Source organism: Saimiri boliviensis, chromosome 9 (assembly GCF_048565385.1).
Source record: "Saimiri boliviensis isolate mSaiBol1 chromosome 9, mSaiBol1.pri, whole genome shotgun sequence".
NCBI classification, from domain to species: Eukaryota; Metazoa; Chordata; class Mammalia; order Primates; family Cebidae; genus Saimiri; species Saimiri boliviensis.
Window position 1 is genome coordinate 72,737,767 of NC_133457.1, and position 15,551 is coordinate 72,753,317.

At 55.0% G+C, this 15,551-nt stretch overlaps 1 protein-coding gene across 1 annotated transcript; it reads right to left on the reverse strand.

Moving 5' to 3' along the window:
* Window positions 1-1,427: 1,427 nt before the first annotated feature.
* CST7 (cystatin F) lies at window positions 1,428-13,171 on the reverse strand. The gene is made up of 4 exons (XM_003942918.3): window positions 12,953-13,171; window positions 3,878-4,050; window positions 2,254-2,370; window positions 1,428-1,700 (listed from the first exon to the last, which is right to left on the reverse strand). The coding sequence occupies exons 1-4, from the start codon at window positions 13,107-13,109 to the stop codon at window positions 1,623-1,625; spliced, it is 525 nt and encodes a 174-aa protein (XP_003942967.1). The 5' UTR covers window positions 13,110-13,171; the 3' UTR covers window positions 1,428-1,622.
* Window positions 13,172-15,551: the final 2,380 nt, after the last annotated feature.

Genomic DNA, 15,551 nt, shown 5'->3' on the forward strand with positions numbered 1-15,551 from the left:
TCAGGTGAGGTATACGAAGAAAATAAGTAATACCTAATCATTTCTGTCATATAAACAGTTTAAATGTGTTGGGCTTATAGGTGGTCTTCTCTTTTTAAATTGAGAACCGAGAGCTTTGCTTTCAGTGCTGAATGTTCACAAATATGAAGAAGCTGGCAAACTGTTTTTCACAGTTTTCAGCAAAGGAGTCTTGATTTTGACTTAGCTGTTGATTTTCTGTCTCCAAGTGTCATTTCCTGTGTTCTATCTGGTAATTTGACATGATGAGGTGTGAAATGGAGTCTTCTTATTAGGTTTAAAGATGTGATATGCTTTTGCTGTAACATAAAAGGGATTTGTTCTAACGTGAATTACATGCTCTTATAATTAATCAGGTGATTCATTGTGTGCCTCTGTTATCCATTCCTGAAACTCCATCAAGATTCAGCTATTATGTTTCATGGGACAGAGATCTCAGTTTGAGGTTTTTATCATCAGCTTATGCTTGCAGAGTGGTCTGTAGTTTTGAAAGTTGTTCACATATGCTGACTCTTAATCATTCCAGAAGGCATGGCCTCATTGTGCCAATGGGAACTGAGGCTCTGAGGGGTTAGTTTAGTGACTGCCAGAGTCACAGCCAGCATAGCTAAGCCAGCCTCCCGGGGATGTGACTGGAGAAAGCTTGGGTGAAGCTGGGAGCAAGGGAGACAGCGCCTGGCTGGGCAGTGGCTGCTGAGCCTGTGGATCATGGCAGGGCACTGACTCTAACTTTAGCTTCACAGCAGAGTCCTTTGGGGTGCCCAGGTCTCGGGGTGGCCCAGCCTGGCACTTCTACCAGTCTACTTCCAATTCCTGGTGCCCTCCAGCCCTCGGTGGCCTCTTCCTCCTCCTGCACCCTCAGCACAGTCATCTTCAGTGGGGCGCCCTCTCTGGAGGGCTCTGGGGAGCGGTCTGCTGTTCTGCCCTCACTCAGACAGCGGGGCAAATCCCCGGGAGGCCTGAATCTCAAGGAGGCACAGCTGTGGCTCTGCCCCTTGTGGTGTGGACAGATCACCTGTTCCGGGGCTTTGGCCTTCGGGGGGTTGTAGCTAGCAGCTCAGGCTGGCCAGGCCCCCAAGGGGAAGTCACTTCAACTTGTCAGACGCCTTGGTAAGGGGGACCCCTGGCAAGGCTTACCTCACCTCCTAGCTCTCCCCTAAAAAGGCCAGTATGGCTGCTGCTCATCTTGATTCCCAGCTGTATTCATCACAATAGGCCAAGGCACTCAGTGGCTAAGGGGGTCCCCACCCACGCTCCACGGATTCTTCAGAACCAGAGCTGCACCTCTGCTCTCCTGGGGGCCTGTGGCCACGGGGGATCATCCATTACTTTCACAACTCCCTCCCTTGACTCAGTCCCCTACACCCAGACCCAGAATCTAGGTGTGCAGTGTCAGAAACAGGAGTTAATTTTAGAAGCAAATGTGATCTATTTAATCTGTTAGGAAGTGCCACCATGCTCCCATCCCAGCTGCCCTGCGGTGACCCAGCAGCACTTCATCTGCTCACTTGGGAGAGGCCTGAGCGGGTCTGTGAGGCTGGGTCATGAGGTGGCTGGGAGGGGACACTCCCTGGTGTTTGTCACAGCTGTTGAAGAGGTGGGGGTCAGTGACAACGGAGAACAGGTACCTCGAATTGCTGGAGCCAGGGCACGACCCAGACTTCAGAGTAGCAGCTCAGAGTCTGAAACAGAGAAGGGCACACCGAGGTTTCTGACTTGCCCCATGGGGAGCCCTCTGCCCGTGGAGGGGTTCCTCACGGAGGAGCTCTTCTCCTGCCCCTAGTTTTCATTTTGAAAAATTTCAAACCTACAGAAAACTTGAAAGAGTGATTTAAGAAGACACTCTTTTCGTCTCTATAATTGCTAAATGTTGCCATGTTTCCTTTCTCTTGCTCTCTCTGCAGAGATATGCTATATATCAAATATATGTATAGTTTCTGGATTGTTTGAAAGCTTTTCTTGCTCTAATCCTCTCTACCTGCACCCCAGAACGCTCCTCTGGAGCTGTATCTCTGCCTCCGGGAAGGGAGGATGTCGTCTGAGGAGCTCCTAGCACAGGCTTTACCTCCCACTGTCCCAGATCCTCGGTCGTATGGGAGTCCGGGAGGCTTGGCTTTCTCAGGGGTGAGGTTTGGAGTGCTGCCTTAGAGAAGTGGTGACAGGGTGTTTTTCACAGCCCTGGTAGTGAGTGGGCTGGGGAAGAGAGGGACATCTGAGAAGGGCCCGCTGCTTTACCTGCTTTAAGGTGTGGTTGGTTTGGAAGTCACAATCGTCTAGACGTGGGTGCTGGTTTTTCTTGCAGGTGGTTCTGCCAATTTCCACCTCGAGCATGTATTTCAGGCCTTTCACTATCTGGAGGGAACAGAGGGACTGGGTTACTGGGCATGGGGGAGGGAGGGCAGGAGGCCCTCCTTCACTGGAAGCGGGGCCTCAAGACAGTGGTGCAGGGGCCCACCGAGTAGAAGGGAAGTGGGCTGGCTTGGGGCAACGCTTCAGGCTTACAGCAGAGCCTGCATACCCCTCCCGCTCTCCTCCCTGCTCCATGCTGGGGTTTGTGTCCCTTCCCGGGACAGACGTCTCCTTTCTGCCCAGAGCTCTGCACTCAGGAGGGACATGACACTAGGTCTCCCGCATGCCCCCCTGAGCCTGCCCTGCAGCCCTCACTCCAGCCCCACGATGGCAGTTTCTCATGGCCTCTGTGTCAGGCCTGGGGTATGTGGGTTTCCGCTTCCTGGGATTGTGAGTTTTGAATTTCTGGACAGCCCTTCTCCACTTGGACATGGCAGCTGCCTGGTTCATTCTCGTTTGTGGTCTTAGAGGAGTTGAAGAAAAATTCTTCAGGTTTTAGTCTCAGCCCCAGCCCCAGGGAAATTGTTTTGTCCCCAAGCTAGAGAGGGACAACCTCCAAGCCTCCTCCCAGAGAACCCTGAGGACTCAGGCAGAGAATCCCACTGGCCTCTCCAGAGAAGGAGGGAGGGCCTGCGTCACCCAGGGAAGATCCACGCCCCAGAGGCCAGGTGGTGGAGCGAGGACCCTGGCTCCACACCACACTGCCCTCTAGCACGCTTCTCATGTGCAGACGTGCTGCCCTTCACAAGTTCACAACGGACAAAAATAATTGGGTTATGAAAGTCACCCCGACCTGTGACCTGGTGCAACCGTGAACACTGTGAAGGCAGTCCTGGACAGGGCTGCTTCTGTTCCTTCCCCTCCAGGCACCAGTGCACAGTGCTGAGTGTTAACCACAGCCTGCGTCCTACATTAGCAAGCGGGTGTTCTTGGGATGCAGACAAGGCCTGGCTGTGCCTTGGAGGGTCCCCTAGGGGGAAGGGTGCTGAGCAGGCGCCCTTCCACAGTAGGCATGAGTCAGGGAAAGATCAGTGGCTTGGGCAGAGCTCTGGGACTCTGGGGCGTGAGTGAGCACTGAGGGGGGAGTGGCAAGGACATCCCTAGGCTGCCATGCAAGTGAGTGGTGAGGCCAGGTGTGGACCATGGGCCCAGCCGGGGTAGCTCCTTGGACAGCAGCTTCACCGGTTTCTCTCCAATCAGCCTTGGCGCCAGCCTCCAGCCCTGTTAGGGCCCCAGCGCCTCCTTACCCCATGCCTAGTGGGCTCTGCGCCAGTGGCCTGTAACCGTCCTGGAGCTGCATGCTTTGTGTAATCTGTGTGCCTGGCTCTGGGGAATGCTGGCCTCAGTGGCTGCTGTCCGCTCCCATCGTGTATGTACCTCCTTTCTGCCCAGAGTGCTGCACTCAGGAGGGATGTCACATTAGGTCTGCCCTGCTTTCCTAGGTGTCACATTGTAGCAGCTCGGCTTCCTAGGGGTGTCCTTCACATGCGACCAGAACCAAGACCCTCACCTGGACCAGGGCCCTTCTAATGCGGGACTCCTTGAACATGAACATGTCGTTTGTGCAGTTGTTGAACTTCTCAACACTGTGTCTGGCTGCTTGGCGGACTCCTGGGTCGTTGGTCTTTATTGTTTCGGGAAATCCTGGCTTCACACCTGACTTAAGGTCCTGGGAACAGAAATCTGAAAGAGAAAAAAAGAACCAGAGAAGAACACTGATGTTAGCAGGGCCTTTGGTCCAGGTGTCACACCTCATGTTCAGTTCTCTGTCGACCTGTGCCTCTTGGCCCCACCCACCTCTCATCTGCTCCCCCCTCACCTGCCCTGCCCTCACCTGCCTCACCCTTACCTGCCCCCTCACCTTTCCCCTCTCACCTGCCCGTCACCTGCCCTGCTCACCAGTCTCCTTCACCTGCCCTCCTCCCCAGTCCCCTTCACCTGCCCTCCTCACCTGTCCCACTCACCTGTCCCCCCTCACCTGTCCCCCTTTATCTGCTCCCTCACCTGCCCCCCACTTTCCCGCCTCACCTTTCCCCTTACCTGCTCCCCTCCTGACACCCCTGCAGTGCATTTATTGCTCTATTTTCAGCTGAGGACCAAGTGCCAGGGGGTGCAATGAACCTGTACCTCACACATACTCCTTCAGAACCCAGGCTTATTTCCAACATATGTGTTAAAGTAAAGCGGAATGTGTCCCCCAGGTGAGACCCTCAGTATGGGATGTGGCCTTAGGACGGTGGGAAAGTCAGCCCCAGCCTGGTGCTCTAGGCGGTGGATGAAGGTAGTGCTTCCCACAAGAAGGAGGTGGTGCCATCCTCATCTCAAGGCCTTCCACCTGCCTGGCTCTCAGGCAACCCACAGGAGGGCACCCCTCTGGGCAGCCTGCAGCACCTGGTGCCCCTGTGCTGCCTCCTGACTTTCCGGGGACAGTCATGGCACTTCTGTGAGTGACAGTGCACTGTGTCCACAAGCTTTGCTGAGGTGGGGGAGGCCTGCCCTGCTGTGAGGTCTGCATTTGGATAAAAGATAGGAAGCAGCATTGGGGGCTTCCCCCCGCCCCATAGTCATGTCCCCTAGCATCTGTACCAGAGCCGGGCAGAGCCAGAACCCCGACATCCCTCCTTAGCTCCCCACGCTCTTGCTCCAGCTCCTAGAGAAGTGGAGCACGGTGGCCCCAGCATCCCTGGGCCCAAGCACATCTAGCTAGCTGAAGACCCTAGGCTATTCCTTGTTCACCCTTGCTTGCTAAGCCCCTTCTGGAGCCCCCATCCTGCTGACTGGGAACACAAAGCTGATGTTTGCTGGATCTCACCTCCTCCGGATAAATGGGCAAGAGAACCTCAGAGTGGCTAGAAGCCAGGCGGGAGGGCAGGACCTGTCTGTGGAAACAGATCTATATGGAGATGGGGGTACTGGGTGTTGTAAATGGCCGTGGGCCTGGGCCCCAAGACTTAGGAGGCCTGGTGAGTGGGTAGGCAGTTGAGTGGGTGGGCAGGTGAGGGAGTGGGCAGGAGAAGAGCTGGGGGTGAGGCTAGCTATGGGCATTTGGTTATTTGAGCAGCAGACTTCAGATTTTATTATAAAGGAAGTGTGAGTATAAACAGGCCCCACAGCCTCCGCACCGTGTGAATGGGGGCCTTTGCTGGTTGGAGGTCCATGTGGGTGATTTGAATTTGGGTTTTTCTGCATTTTTCATGGATGACTTGTGTATTAATAAGTTAAAAATTTGGGGGAAGTTCTGCCTTAAACATGGGGGAGGGACGGTGGGTGGAGAGGCTGCAGGCTTGCAGGCTGCTTCTCTTGAGAAGAGTCCTAGATTTGCCTGACGTGCCAGTGTGCTGGATGCTCTAGAGCTGAGCTGCAAGGCAGGCCTGGCCAGCGTGGCTGTTTTTGACATTATCTTGATGAGGTTAAATAGAACATTCAGCTCCTCAGTGGCCCGAGCTGCACAGCGGCATGCAGCCGTGACTGTGGCTTGGTCGGTGCAGGTGAGAGTGCAGTGTCCTTGCAGAGGGCCCTGTGGGACTCACTCCCTGGGGGACTCAGCTCAGCTTCCCTGGGCTGTGCCCTCCTGAGCACCTTAAGTGAGTGTGTGGCAGACCTTAGGGTTCCATCAGTCTTTCAGGGAGGAAGGTGGGTTTAGCAGTAGGAAGTATAGACCTGGCTATTAATTTCAGCAGAGCCCGGAGCGTAGGTAGCATCATTGCCCAGAGCAGAAGTGGGGTGTCCCACTGGAGACAAGGTCCTCCCTCCCACAGGGACTCCGTACATGATCATGAGGCCCAACAGAGGGGAGCAAGAGACACCTTTGACCTTGAACTGGGGCTGGGAAGTAGATAGGGCTGTTGGGCTGGCTGGGCGGGGAACGGGACAGTAGGCGGAGGCCTGAGTGCTTGAGCCTGCAGGATGCACATGCCTGCTATGGCCAGGATGGAAAGCTGGGCCCAGGGCCTTGGGGGCAGGGCGATTGGGGGAGGGGAGGCGGGCAGCCTTCATAGCTGGGCACAGCAGGGAGGCCTTGCCAGGACTACAGTGTTTTGTTAGCTCAGAGCGAAGGCCCCGGAGGAGGCCATTCCTGCTGCTGCATGAGGTCTGCAGGAGGCCCTCCCTGGGTCCTGGATGCTTGTGGGTACACACTAGATGCCCCCAAGTGTAGAAAGCCAGGACAGCGGGGCTTCTGGTCACCATGTGGCACCCTCAGGCTGGGCAGTGCAGTGCTGGGAGTGGGCAAAGAAGGCGTGGGTCTGTGGAAGTTCTGTGGCCTTGGGGGTGTTGCCCCATCCTGGTAATAAGTCTCCATTGTAAAGGGAGGCTGCTTGGCACATGGCTGTCCTGTGGTTGGTTCCGGGCCAGAAGGTGAGCTTCATGGCTGGGCTTTGGTTGACTGTGCCTGCCCTGTGCTTTAGCAGCTCAGGGAGCCTGGATCTTCCATCTCAAGAAAGCATTACGGTGCTGGTACCCGACCCCATAGAGAATGCTGGTCACGTGCTGGTCCCCTGTGCTGGTGCACAGCTGTGTCCTGTGCCGGCGTGCCCTGGGACTGTCCTTCAGAGTAATCTGTGCCACACACATTCCCACTGAAACCTCTGCAGCCTTTGCTTAAGAAGACTAAGGCCTCTGAAGATGGAATCGAAACTGCTGCGTCCCTGAGGAGCACAGGCTGGGCCTGGCGGCGAGGGGAGGCCCTGGAACCTGGATTTCTCCAGGCTCCCAGGTGACTCTGACACTGGTGCTGGCAGTGGGGGTTCCCTGGGGACCTGCAGTGTTACCATCAGGCAGGAGGGGACCCCAGTGCCAAAGGCAGCTCCTTTCGTCCCTGTGCTTGTTGATGACAGGAAGTCAAATGTGGTTTTTAGTTACAACAAAAAACTGTTCTGGAAACCAGCTTGGTTTCTGCTCCTCACTTGTTATCTGAACAGCAGAGAAAGAGACATGCGAGTGGAAGGGATAGTGTGTTCAGTGTATTTTTGCCATCAGAAATTAGTGTTTTTTTCCCTCACATGACATTAACATGGCTGCCTGCCGATTTTTTCTGTGTAAAAACTACATTTTGTGGCTTTTTCTGATTATAAACTTACCTATTTTTGGTAGGAAATTTGAAAAATACAGAGGAACATAACAAAAAATAAAAATTATTATTGATATCTTAAAGCTAACCACTGTTAACTTTTTAAAATAAAATGCATTAAATTTAATTTTCCTTGGAATTAACAGAATTTCAAAAATGAAGTGAAACTCTGTTTATGCTGAACTTCAGATAAATTTCCCTTCCAAGCTTGTGACGTTAGTTCCTAAAATATTCTGGTGACGTTGCCAAAAGGTTACAAAAGGTTATGAAAAATACTGAAATTGGTGTATTTTTATTTACATGTTTCATGAAATGTAGGCTTCAAGTCAATAAACCTTTGACTGTCTTACAGTTGTCTAAGCAGACATTAAAAGCTCAATTTTTAATTTAAAAATGTTTAAAAGTCAGACCTATTTTTAGGATGATTTGTTAAGGGAAATTAACAAGGAAAGGTCCATCACTAAGAATTAACACCCTAAAGACGCCAGTCATCTTCAGGGAAGAGAACAAACGGCCTAGCAGGTGCTGAGCTGACCAGCTCTTTGAGAGCCTCCTCCGGTCAGAGAACTGTGGAGAGGACCGCCCAGGGAGGGGCTCTGGGGCTTGCCCCACGCAGCTGAAGGTGGGGAGTGGGAGAACGGGTGCTCTCCTCTTCTGCCTGCTCTGCCTGGAGGGCCCCGCGATACTGTTTCTTCTCACTCCTGCATGTCCATTCTGCAGGCCAGGAGACCAAGAGCTCGGCGTGCAGGGTGAGGGACTAAACCCAGAAATGACTAACTCGAAACACCACGGTCGCCTTTTCCTCATTCAAGAAGGACTGTTTGGCAGGTGCTAAGGGAGATGCAGCGAGGACTCTGAGATAGGCGCCACACACAGTGGAGGAGGGGCAGAGACAGCTTGGGGCACTGGACGGGGCACCAACCTGAGGGTAAGATGGGTGAGCAGATGGGCACGGGGGAGCAGCTGGAAGGTGGCTAAACTGACCGAGGGGAGGCGTGGGCTGCATGCTGGGAGGAGTTGAGGAGACCCCGCTGGTGGCTGCTGCTGGGTTCGGAGGGTGATGGGTGACTCAGATAGTGGTGGTGATGGCCAGGGTGACATGAACGGAAAGAACCCATGGACTAGCAGGCTTGTGAGAAGAAACAAAAGTTGGCACATAAAATTCGTCTGCATAGAAATAATGCCTGGGGCCTGCTGGGCCTGCTCGAGGGTAGTGGGGGTACCGGCCATGTGCGAGGCCTACACCAGGAGCCGGGACAGCCTGACTCCAGCCCACCACTGCTTCTCATGCAGGGTGGGAGGGGAGGTGGGCCATGCCAGAGACAGGTAGGGAACTTCCAGACGCAGAAGCTGGAGGAGGGGCAGGGGTGAGCAGGGCCTGATGATACCAGGTGCTGAGAAGGCCCCAGGACACATGGTCACAGGAAGGCGAATGAAACCATCCCCACAGGTTGACAAAAATTGCATGCCAGGTTCTGGACAGAAAGATACTCATAATTAATCAGGGTGATTCAGGCTGCTCTCTGGCCCAAGGTGTTTTTCAGACCCCAATTTCAGCAACCAGTTTGGAGATCCCCCCCACAGAGGAATGGGATCAGCACAAAAGCACAGCTTTTTCCTCTGTGCTGTGACTTCACCCGGCCCTTTCCAGCAATCGATCTCCACGCTTCGGCCACTCCAGAACTGTTAAAAACCTGGGCCCCAGGCCCTTTGGGGAGACGGATCTGAGTTTCCTCCATCTCCTTGTCTGGTGATCCTGCCATCACCCTGCTTTTCTGCTGCAGCCCAGTGTCTCCATACATCGACTGGCTGTGTGCATGGGGCATACACCTATTGGGGTACCTGAGGACCAGTGTGCACTGGGGTGCAGATGTGAAGCTGCCGGGCGGGGGGAGGTGGTGGGGCTTCTGCCCAAGGCAGCAGAGTGCTGCAGCTTCTGACAGCTGCTGGGCATGCCCTGGGCAGGGGACGTTCATGTCTTCTAAGCACTGGCCCGGTGGCAGAGCTGGCACTAAGCCATTCTGAGAAGAGAGAAAACATGAGCAGGAATTGCTGTGCTGGCACCAGGCAGACCCTTCCCACCTGCCCTTAGTAGGAAAAGGGGTGGGCACAGTAGGGGCTGGCATTGCCCACAGCCTCCCTATTTCAGGAGCGTTCTAGGTATGGCTGGGAGGTTGGGAAGCCCCTGCTTGTGAAACTCCTTGAGATGGGGACCTGGGTGCCAAAAGCCAGACGCAGATGGTCCCTGCTAGTGTCCCTCTCTGTGTCACCTGAGGGGTTGCCCTTTCTGTGGGCTGGTGCTGAGCTGTGTGGGGAGACCCTTTGAGAGGAGCCCCATCAGCTTCTATCACCCAGAGCATAAAGTCTGCATGGCTATGCCTGAGCACTGGGGTGTTGGGGGGTGCCAGTCCAACTCAGGGGTGCTGGTGTCCACTCTGCCCACCTGGAGATGCTTCACCCCAAGCCCTCTCACGTGACATTATCAAAATTCAGTGAGCCTGGGTCCTTGGGACTGCATCTGCCCGCTTTGCTCTTGGCTATTGGCAGAGCCCATCTTTTGAGGGCACACATGTGCCCCTGGCACAGACAGGACACTGAGCTCTCCCAGGATCAGTCCTGACTTTAACCCACTAGGACACACCCGGAGTTTCAATTCCAGCTCTGCCTCTCACTGGCTGTGTGATCTCAGGCAAGCTGCCTAGCCTCTCTGAGCCTTTTGTCCTCACCTGTAAAATTGAGATGGTGATGACAGAATATATGAGGCAACACACACAAAGCATTTATCAAGAAATGATGTACAATACTGTAATCCTTATTAAGTATCATATCAAAATGCACGTGGCCACCGCAGGGGTCCCAGGGCAAATGAATGCCTCTATTGGGAAAAACAAATCTTGCCACGTGGAGGGTTGCTCAGCCTGTGGCAGCTCCCAGTGCTCCCAGGAGGCAGGATGTCCCTGGGCTGCAGGTGGTCTCTCTGCTACTGGGAATTAAAGACCTTGCAGAGGGAAGCTGAGGGGGCTCCCTGACCCCAGGGCCTCTGCCCAGGCAGATGGGCCGTTGCAGCTAGAGTGGAGGGGTGGAGGGTGACATGGCAGCCTGCAGAGCTTCCCAGAAGAGACGCCTATCAGGTTGAGAAAGAAGCAGCCTTTTTCAAAAGGGTGGCGGAAGCCAGTGTGGCAATTTCCTAGGTTCTGAAGGCCTCAGGCAGGAAAGTTGCCCTGAGGGGCTCAGTGCTGTGGTCTGTGCAGTTCAGCATGTGGGCGTGGACAGGCCAGATGTTCAGATGGCTTCACCCCTGGGGTCCCTTTTGCTTTCCCCACCCCCGTGGTGTAGGGGTGGGGGCAGGATGCAGGCTTGTGTCTGGGGCCCAGGTTCCTATCTCTTTTTCGCCGCTGGTTTGGGGGCCTCCCAGCGCCCTCCCTTTACAGCCTAAGACTGAAGGCCCTTGCTGGCAGCACTAGAAATGATTACAGTGCCTGGGCAGGGTGTTGGGGGCTGTCACCAGCACAGCGGCAGAAGGGCCTGCACTGGACAGACCAGCGGGCCGAGGCTGGCGGAGAGCACGCACGCCCCGTGTGCCCCCATGCCTGTGCCTTCCCCGAGCCACCTCTGTTCAGCTTCCCCAGGGTGGGAGACGGGTGCACGTATCTTCCCACTTCATGGATGGTGGGACTGAGGCTGAAGGCCCGCTCCCTGTGTGTGAGCTTGAGCTCTGGAGCTTCCATGTAGGGTTTGGCGGCCGACAGCAAGTCTGTTGGGAATGGAGGGGAAGGGCTTCTTGCAGCATCACACACCAGCGTGGGGCTGGCAACACGACCCAGGAAAGCGACGCTGCCAGGCACCAGCACGATGGCTCCCACGCCACCCTGCTAGTTCCTAGCCCGCTCTGTGAGATGAGCAGAGCTCTGAAACCCCTCAGCAGTCTGTAGGAATAATTAGATCCCAGGACACACTGGGACAGTCGGCTCCATGCCCCTTCAGGAGAGCCTTTTCTGAGGTGTGAGGAGCCGCTTCTCTGGGGTGAATGTTCTGCTCTTCCCCGCTTCCCCCTTGGACCTTGGAGACTTGAAGGGTCACAGCACAGGACAGCAGTGCATGGGTGGCACTGCATCAGGGCAAGAGGACAGGCCCCTGTGAGGCTGGGAAGCAGGTGGAGGGCCCCACGCCTGAGCTAAGAAGAAGGCTCCCGAGGTGGAGGCAGGGCCGGGTGTGCTGTCCCCAGTCTTCTGCTGGCCATGGATCAGCTCCACGTTCACTGAGCATCACCCAGAGCTGGCGGTGGCGGCATGCCATCAGTGAGAGCAGAAGCTGCCCTGCTGCCCCTCCCTCAGCCTGCGCTGTCCCCTTGGCCACTCAGAGGGGGCACGGGAGGGGCTGTAGGAGTCCTGAGGTGGGACAGGATACAGGCTTGTGTCTGGGTCCCAGATTCCTAACTCTTTTTCTCCACTAGACTGGGGGCCTCCCAGTACCCTCTCTGTACAGAAGACTGAAGGCCCTTGCTTGGAAGCCCCAGAAACGATCACAGCACGGGGGTCGGGTGTTGGGGGCCTGCACTGCAGAAGTGTAGCACCCACCCTAGGCCGGGCCTGGGAGCCCAACACTGTCCCTCAGCGTCACTGAGTCCTCAGCATCCTGATTCACCAGGAGGAGGTGTGACCCCTCCGCAGAGCCTTGGGGTGCTCTGGGGCCATCCCTTGTCAGCAGTCCTTCTGCACACCGCCCACCTGGGCCCCTTTGGCCAGGCTCAGACCCCTTCCATCCCCTTCTGCTGGGTGGGGGTCATGTGACTTGAGCCGCTTGCCTGAGCCCTCTGGCGCCAGCTTCCTGGTTGGTTAAATGAGGTGGGGGCTTCCCAGGTCCCTATCAGTATCCTGGTCTGATTCCTGTGCTGGGGAGGGCACAGTCCAGTTCCCTTTGGGCAAGGGCAGGCGGTCCCTGGCTGTGTGACTTGGGCAATTCACTTAGCCTGGTTATGCGTTCGTTTCCCAGTGCGCAGGCAGTGGCTTCCTCCCTGTCTTCCCCCCACAGTCCCTGAGTGCTGACCCTCAGGATGTGGATTGCAGGAAGGGTGAAAGAGTCTGATTGTTAGGGTCCCTGGGGCCAAGTCACAGGACAGCAGCCGGTAGGAAGGAAGGACAAACCATCAGATAGAAGCAGCCAACCGCAGGCATGTGGCTGCCTTGTCGCCTCCATCCCGCAGAGGGGCTGCAGGAGACCTGCCTTGCTGAGACCTTTCTCAGACCTCTGTGAAGAGCCAGAGAATGGAAGACGCTTCCCTTGTCCCCCGCCTTCTGGGGCAGCCCCCACACCCTTCATCCCTGTAGCCTGCTGCCCCCAGAGATTGCTGCAGCTGCATGGAGCCCTCACCCCTCTCACCACTCCCAGTGCCTCTCACCACCCCATGGTCTTGTGGGGGCTCCAAGCCAGGAAAGTGTCCTGGGGAAGACCCAAGGTGCCAGCCGCCAATCTCAGGGACAAACCCCTGGGGAGCGGCCAGGGGAGACTGTCACTTACCTGGGGAAGGGCCCCCGGTGGCATTCAAGAACAGGCAGCAGAAGACCAGTAGAGTTCCAGCCACCCGCATGGCTGCCCGGGTGGGGCCAGTGCGGGACAGTGGTGGGTGGCTGTGCCAATTCTTCTCAGGCAGTTGGGGGCAGTGGTTTGTACCCATGCTGAGCCTTCTGTAGCAGCACAGGGCAGTGGCTGTCCCAGCCCAGGGGCAGGTGCTGGGGCCACAGCATGGAACCCCGCCCTTCAAACCACACTGGGCAAGGGGCAGGGGCGGGGCTAGGGGGCTGCCTGCTTGGTGCTGGGGAGCGGGGTGGTTTGCTGCTGAATCATTTTGTCCAGAAGCTTTTCATCTTCAGTTCTATCAGCCACAAAGGCAACCGCTTCCTTTATAAAAGTTTCCAGGCAGCTGTCGTTTGCTGGGGGAGGAGGAAGAGAAATGAGACCCATGAACAAATCCTGGTGCAATGTTCTACCCCTGAGCCACACACAAAAGCGATGTTGCATGGAAAAAATTAGCAGGAATTTTCAGAAGCAGAATCACTTGATTTTCTTCTCCAAACCATATACCCCTTCTGCCCAAACTTCTGGTGTTCCGAGTGGCCTCGGGCAGGAGGCTCTGTGTCCCTGCGGGGTGAGTGGGCATCTGGCCATGGCATCTCCATGGGAAGGCAGGGTCCAGACTGCAGCTTCCCAGGATGATCCTCTCGGCACACATGCTCCCCCTGCCTCCCGTGATTTCTGCACCTGGAAAACAGATGAGCAGTGTTTGCGGATGAAGCGACTGATCACTTTGAATCTTTGGCTCAAATCCTACAAAAGAGGAGAACGAATCCAGAGGTTCTGGCTTCCTGGTCATGCATTCATTTCCATGCTCAGCCCAGGGTTGGCGTGGGGCCCTGGAGCCAGATGGTCTCCATCAGAACCCTCGTTCTGCCTCCCAACACCTGGGTGACCTTAGGCGAGGAACAGTCTCTCCCAACCTCAGTTTCCCCGAGAGGTTGTGGTGAGGATTTGTGGACTTCCTCAGTGTAAATGCTCAGGGCTTGGAATAGAGCCAGCAGTTATGGCTTCAGCTTCAGGCGAGTTCCTGCAACCCCTTCTGAACGGGGCAGTGTAGGCAGTGGGAAGGAGTGGAAGACACCTGGGCCCTGAAGCTCACGATGGGAGGAGCTGTGTGCACAGTCATCGGAGTCAGAACCTTCATTTTAACGCCATCCCAGGGAAGCTGTGCCCCAGGCGGGTCCTGCTGGGTCATACCAGATTTCAGGCAGGGAGATCTGGGTTTGCAGGACTGAACAAGCCGCATAACCTCTCAGGGCCTCTTAGGTCTTTGGCTACTTGGCGACACAAACACTGTGAGGACTGTTACCAGGAAAATGAATTTAGCACATGGTAGAAGGTGGCCTTCAGGAAAGGGCAGCTGCTGCCACTGTCCCCCATCACTCTGCCTGCCCTGCTCTGCTGGTCCTGAGATTCCAATCCTCTGGCTTTTGGCTACTGTGCCACCAGGGCTATGGATGGTGACTCTTATGCAGGCCTCTGTGCCCTGATTTCATGTGTCCCATCTGGGATTCACTCCTGCAGAGGGAGAGGCAAGACCTCAGGGGCCTCAGCATTGGTGACTTTGCCCATGACCAAACAGGCAGGGAGACAGGTGTGACCCTGCAGGGAGCCAGGAGGGCAAGTTGTTGTCACTGATGCTGCTGTTGGTAGTGTCATATGTTGTTCTCACTTTCAGATGCACTGGATGAAGCTCAGGTGGATGTGGGACTCGGCCTGGGCCCTTCCATCTGTGAATGTGGGTGATAGTCACTAACATTCTCTGGCCTTTCCATGCCCAGGCCTGCCAGGCCAGCAAAGGCACACGGTGGCCCCGGTTAAGTAATGAAATGCCACAGTAGGGAGAGGCTGTTACAATAACATTGTCATGGGTTCTGGGGAAAAGTATGCATGTGTACATGGCATGTATGTGTGTAAATGTGTTTGTGTCTGTGTGTGTATGCACGTGTGTCCAGGAGTCTTTATCTAGTGTAAGTGTGTGTAAATATTTTCTGAATGTGTATGTGCTTATATGCATGTGCCTAAGTCTGTACATACATGCTGTGATGGTTGATTTTATGTGACAAATTGACTGAACCACAGGGTGGCCATATATTCGGTTAAACATTATTTCTGGTGTGTCTAGGGGGGCATTTCTGGATGGGATCACCACTGGAATTGGTGGTCTCAGTGACACAGACTGCCATCCCCAATGTGGGTGGGCCTCATCTATCCATTAAAGGCCTAAATAGAATAAGAGGCTGAGTAAGAAAGAATTATTTCTTTCTGCCTGTCTTTGAGCTGGGACATCAGTCTTCTCCTGCCTTTGGACTTGGACTGGAACTTGCACCATTGACTATCCTGATTTTTGGACTTGTAGAGAAACTTACACCATCGGCTCCCCTGGTTCTCAGGCCTTCAGACTTACACTGGATCTTATACAGCTATCCTGGGTCTGGACTTCTGAGCCTCCACGACTGTGTGAACCGATTCTTTACAATAAATGTATATATGTTTTTGTATGTCTCTATCTCTGTCTTTCTATATCTTCTATTGGTTCTGT